The sequence below is a fragment of the Heterodontus francisci genome, unplaced genomic scaffold, assembly GCF_036365525.1.
Source record: "Heterodontus francisci isolate sHetFra1 unplaced genomic scaffold, sHetFra1.hap1 HAP1_SCAFFOLD_1879, whole genome shotgun sequence".
Taxonomy (NCBI): Eukaryota; Metazoa; Chordata; class Chondrichthyes; order Heterodontiformes; family Heterodontidae; genus Heterodontus; species Heterodontus francisci.
This window is the reverse complement of record NW_027140775.1, coordinates 37,171-43,170: the sequence shown is the minus strand read 5'-3', so window position 1 is coordinate 43,170 and position 6,000 is coordinate 37,171. Positions and strand designations below refer to the sequence as shown.

At 42.9% G+C, this 6,000-nt stretch overlaps 1 protein-coding gene across 1 annotated transcript in view; it reads left to right on the top strand.

Moving 5' to 3' along the window:
* Positions 1-1,520: 1,520 nt before the first annotated feature.
* LOC137360929 (golgin subfamily A member 4-like) overlaps positions 1,521-6,000 on the top strand; it is a gene marked incomplete at its 5' end in the record, with an annotated part of 29,879 nt that continues 25,399 nt past the window's right edge. The window contains one exon of the mRNA XM_068026034.1: positions 1,521-1,699. Coding sequence (XP_067882135.1) covers positions 1,521-1,699 — 179 coding nt within the window. The remainder of the gene's footprint in view (positions 1,700-6,000) is intronic.

Sequence of the window (6,000 nt, the reverse complement as noted above, 5' to 3'; positions counted from 1 at the left end):
GAATGAACAGAAATTTGCTCCAATTGAATTTTGGGAAGACTGAAATCATTGTTTTCAGTCCCTGATCCAAACTGCATTCCCTCGCAACCAACTCCATTCCTCTCCCTGGCAATATCTGCGATTAAGCCAGTCTGTTCGCAACCTTGGTGTCACATTTGACTCCAGGATGAGCTTCCGACCTCATATTCGTGCCATCGCTAAGACCGCCTGTTTCCACCTCCGTAATTTGGTCCGACTTTGCCCTGTCTCAGCTCATCTGCTGCTGAAACCCTCATTCATGTCTTTGTTCCCTCCAGGCTTGACTATTTCAATGCACTCCTGGCTGGTCTTGCACATTCTGCTCTCTGTAATCTTGAGGTTATCCAAAACACTGTTGTCCATGTCTTAGCTCGCACCAAGTTCCAATTCTTTATCTACCTACGTTGGCTCCCGATCAAGAAACGTCTTGATTTTAAAATTCTCAACCTTGTTTTCAAATTCCTCCATGGCCTCACCCCTCCCTATCTATGTAATCTTCTCCAGCCCTACAACCCTACAAGATACCTGCACTCTCTTAATTCTGGCCTCTTCTGCATCCCTGCTTTTAACAACTGCGCCATTAGTGGTCGCACCTTCATTCGCCTAGGCCCCATGGTCTGCAGGGCTCCCCCTACACCTTTCCACCTCGCTTTCCTCCTTTAAGACACTCCTTAAAATCTACTGATCATCTGACCTGATATATCCTTTTGTAGCTTGGCGTCATACTTTGTTTTATAACACTCCTGTGAAACGCCTTGGAATGTTTTATTACGTTGAAGGTGCTATATAAATATCACTCGTTGATTGCAGTGAAATAAACCAGAGGCAATCGACCAATTGAAGTGCCAGCATAGCAAGCTGTAGTTTCATGACGCCAGTCCTTTGTCACCAAGCTTTAAACACCAATGAAGTGGGAGTATTTTAGCTCTGGAGAAGGTGCAGAAGACAAATAAATTGATAACCAGGAGCTGCAAAGACTGCCTTAAGGAAACTGGGAAAAGTCTGTACCAAATTTGGAATGCAACATTGTAATGTTTCAAAGCTTGGGAATGTAGTTTCTGATAGAGATTCTAAGTCATTGGATTTTGAAACTTCTTTGTAAACTTTGTTTACATATATTCAAATATTTCACTCCTGTACTTGCATTGGTCCACTTTCTCAGTCATATCACACAAAATCTAATTTGGCCAAGCACATCTTAAGCAGCTTCAATGTATATGTGTATTTGTTGCTCATCAATTATCAATGGTGAATGCAGTCTGGTACTCCAAGTAACATTTAATTGTAATGCTTATTGCTCCATCCTGATGTTGAAAAGCTAACACATTGTGTCCCAAGAGCAGGATAATTTGGGGCTGTTAAAAGCTTAGCTGAATTGTTCTTGGCTTTTGTTTTGTTCAACTTCTGTACACATTTGAATATGGGTCCTGTTGACAGAAATATATGAAATGCACATTATTAACGGGTTTGATTCTAGTTTTGAGTTTTCTTTGTTTCTCCAGCGTTTGAGGAACTTGAGAAAGCACTGGTTGCAGCTCAGAAATCTGAAGATAGGCGCAAGAAGCTGAAGCAAGAGATGGAAAAGCGTATAACAGCCATAGAGGACGCAAGTGAAGAACAACAAAAGAACTTGCAACAGGAGCTCACACGGGTTAATCAGCAACTTGTTAACATAATGAAGGTAAGAAAACTAATACCAGATAAAATATAATGTTGGTATGAGGATATTTTTTCTAAGTTGATGGCTGATATGGTCTCAAATGATCCTGTATCGTTTTCCACACATTGAGAATTATGGGTGAGGAGCTTTTGCTGAATTTTTCACAAGAATGCAATATTCTTTGCTTATTCGTCAAAAAAGCATGTCTTTAAAAAGTGCTGTATGTTTGGAAATTTGCACCTGCATCATTTCAACAAGGAAGATTTCTGGGAGGCACCCAAGGCTTTTACTCATCAGGTCTTTTTGAAATAAAAAAAAAAGTCACAGAAGTACTGAAATTAAACTTCAAAATTTCTTGTCTGGTCTCATTTGAATTGCTACAGACACAGTGGCCCAGATCTTTCAGAGGCAAAATGAGGAGACACTCTGCTGACCTTGAAGAAAGCTGCCCAGAAAGATCTACTGATCTCTATGGTGTGGTTTTCCCCATTTCCCAAAGCAAGTTTAAATCTGTTGCTAAGTCAGCAGCGGTGATGTCAGCAAGCTGTTGTAAAGCCAGTCACATTAAAGTATTCACACACAGCAAAGCAGGAGGTTAAAAGGACTTAAATTTCAGTTTTAATTTAAATTTTCAGGTAGTGTAATAATGCTGCCCAGTTGACCCTGCAAAGTCCTCCTTACTAACATCCTGGGGATTTGTCCCAAATTTGGGAGAGTTGACCCACAGACTATTCAAATAACAGGCCGACATAGTCATACTCACCAAATCGGACCTTAGAGCTAACGTCCCTGACTCCTCCATCACCATCCTTGGATACGTCCTGTCCCAATAGCAGGACAGACACACTTGAGATGGCAGCACAGTCAGTTATACAGTCTGGAAGGTGTGGCTCTGGGAGTCCTCAACATTGACTCCGGACCCCGTGGAGCCTCGTGACATCAGGTCAAACATGGGCAAGGAAACCTCCTGCTGATTACCACCTACTGCCCTCCCTCAGCTGACGAAACAGTGCTCCACCATGTTGAATACCACTTTGAAGAAGCACTGAGAGTAGCAAGGACGCAGAATGTATGCTCGGTGGGGGACTTCAATGTCCATCACCAAGAATGGCTTGGTAGCACCACTGCTGACAAGCTGGTCAAGTCTTTCAGGACATATCTGCCAGACTGGGCCTGTGGCAGTGGTGGTAGAACCAACAAGAGGGAAAAACCTACTTGACCTCATTCTCACCATTTCGCTGCCACAAATGCACCTGTCTAAGATAGTCCTGGTCAGAGTGGCCACTGCACAGTCATTGTGGAGACCATTGATGACACCCTCATTGTGTTGTGTGGCATTACCATCGTGCTAAATGGGATAGATTCAGAACAGATCCAGCAGTTCAAAACTGAGGTGTTGTTGACCATCAACCACAATCTGTCAAATCATGGTCCAGCATATCCCTCACTCGACCATTACCATCAAGCCACAGGAACAACCCTGGTTCAATAAGGTGTGATGGAGAGCATGCCAGGAGTAGCACCAGGGAACCTAAAAATGAGGTGCAAGGCTGGTCAAGCTACAAGACAGTACTGCATGCAAGCTAGACAATGGAAGCAGCATGTTATAGACAGAGCTAAGTGATTCCAGAAGCAATGGATCAGATCAAATCTCTGCAGTCTTGCCACATTCAGTCAAAATGGTGCTGGACAATTAACAACTAACGGGAGGAGGAGGCTGCACAAACACCCCCATTCTCAATGATGGCGAGCCCAGTACGTCAGTGCAAAAGACAAGGCTGAAGCAGTTGCAGCCATCTTCAGAGCAAAGTGCCGAGTGAATAATCCATCTCGACCTCCTTCTGAGATTCACAATATCACAGTTGCCAGTCTTCAGCCAATTAGATTAATTCCATGTGATGATCTTGGGAGCAATTAGGGATGGGCAATAAATGCTGTCCCTGCCACTGATGCTCACATCTCAGGAGTGAATTTTAAAAGTAGGAATACGATAGAAGCGAAAATAGATTTAAATTTATAAATGAAAAAAATCAAAATATATGCAATTTTTTTTTATCATTTTGGAGAATATTGACGTTCCACAAATATAAAATTAGCTTTTCAGGGGCACTAAGGATGTTTTGCACTAATTTTGAAGTTAGTATGCTGTTAAAAACCCAGTTATACCTCATTTAGCAGGTGTAACTTTTTCAAGTGTTTTTACAGTGGCGTTAAAAGAGCAAGAGTTGAAGTTCTCTAGTTCAATTAATTTCCATTGATTGCAGTCTGGGCTGTGTCTGAATAGCTCATCCTCTGGAGAACTTCTGGGTTTCTGTTAGCCTGCACATGAGCAGACTCCAGAAGTTGCTGTCAGTTTCAGTGGAGGAATGACAATGAAATTAAATATGTTCTAGTCTGTAAGGGGAGCAGGAGAAGAAATAGCAGAGGCTCTGACTATTATTTTCCAATTTTCTCTGGCTACAGGTGTCCTGCCAGAGGACTGGACGACAGCTTACGTACCATTTGTTTAAAAATGGAGAAAGGGATAGACTCAGTAATTGCAGGCCAGTCAGCCTGAGGGAAAAGTATGGAAAAAAAATTCTGAGGGATATGTATTCATTTAGAAAAACACAGATTGATCATGATTTGTTAAGGGAAGGTCGTGTCTGACATGATTGAATTTTGAAGGAGGTAACAAGGAGAGTTGATGAGGGTATTGCATTTGACGTAGTCTGTTTGGGTTTTAGCAAGGCTTTTGATAAGGTCCCACTTGACAGACTGGTCACAAAAGTATAAGCTTATGGGATCGAAAGCCAAGTGGCAAGTTGGATCCAAAATTGGCTCAGAGGCAGGAAGCAAAGGGTAATGGTCTATGGGTGTTTTTGTGACAGGACGGCTGTTTCCACTGGGGCTCCACAGGGCTCTGTGCTAGGTCCCTTGATTTTTGTGGTATGTATCAATGATATGGACTTGAATGTAGGGAGTCTGATTAAGAAGTTTGCAGATGATTCAAAAATTGGCCTTGTGATTGATAATGAAGAAAGCTGTAGACTGTAGGAAGATATTAATGAACTAGCCAGGTGGGTGGAACAGTGGCAAATGGAGTTCAATCCAGAGATGTGTGAGATAATGCATTTGGGAAAGGCTAACAAGCCAAGGAAATACACAATCAATGGTAGCATATTGAAGCTCCGCTTCAAGGATGCTTGCAAGCATGACACGAAGGCCCTAAATGTCAAATACCACACTTAGAAGTTACCAGCTGGCGAAAGAGGGAAATGGCACCACATCCTCTGGACTGGTGTGCACTACCACGATGACCAGTTGCTACAGCAGCTTGGTAACAGTCGCCAACGTCAAAAGCAACTCTCGGCGTCGCTTCGCAGCTTCACGTGCAGCACTTGTGGCAAAACCTGTCACTCAAGGATTGGCCTTCACGACCATTTACAAAGGTACACCAAGAGAAGACACCCCACTTAAATGGATTGTTTGCTGTGTGTCCATCATCTTTCATAGATGGAAGGATGCTAACCATAACCATATGAGCATTGTAGAGGAACAGAGAGACCTCGGAGTGCATGTCCACAGATGCCTGAAGGTACTGGATAAGTAGATAAGGTGGACAAGAAGGGCATATAGGATACTTCCTTTATTAGCTGAGGCATAGAATATAAAAGCTGGGAGGTTACGCTGGAATTGTATAAACACTAGGCCACGGTTGGAGTACTGCGTGCAGTTCTGGTCACTGCACAATAGGAAAGATAGGATTGCGCTGGAGAGGGTACAGAGAAGATTTACGAGGATGTTGCCTGAGAATTTTAGTTTTAAAGGAAGATTTGACAGGCTAGGGTTGTTTTCTTTGGTACAGGGGAGGCTGAGGGGAGATCCAATTGACGTGTATAAAATTATGAGGGGTCTAAATACAGTGGCTAGGAAGGCCTTTATTCCCCTTGGTTGATAGGTCCATCAGCAGGGGACACAGATTTAGGTTAAGAGGTAGGAAGCTTCGAGGAGATTTGAGGGCAATTTTGTTTTCACTGAGGGTGGTGGGGAACTTAATGCCTGAAAGGGTGGTAGAGGCAGAAATATTATGAATTTTTTTTTAACAAGTACTTGGATATGCACTTGAAGTACCATAGCTTACAAGGCTAGGGAGCAAAAGCTGGAAAGTGGGATTCAGCTGGTTGGTTACTTGTCAGTTGCGCAGACACGTTAGGCCAAATGGCCGCCTTCCGTGTTGTAAATTTCTACTGTTTTCTGAATGTTGATAGTTTCACCTTCATTACCACTGCAAAATCCGGACCCACGTGATTTCATATTATCCTCTTAAAACGCACAAGGGT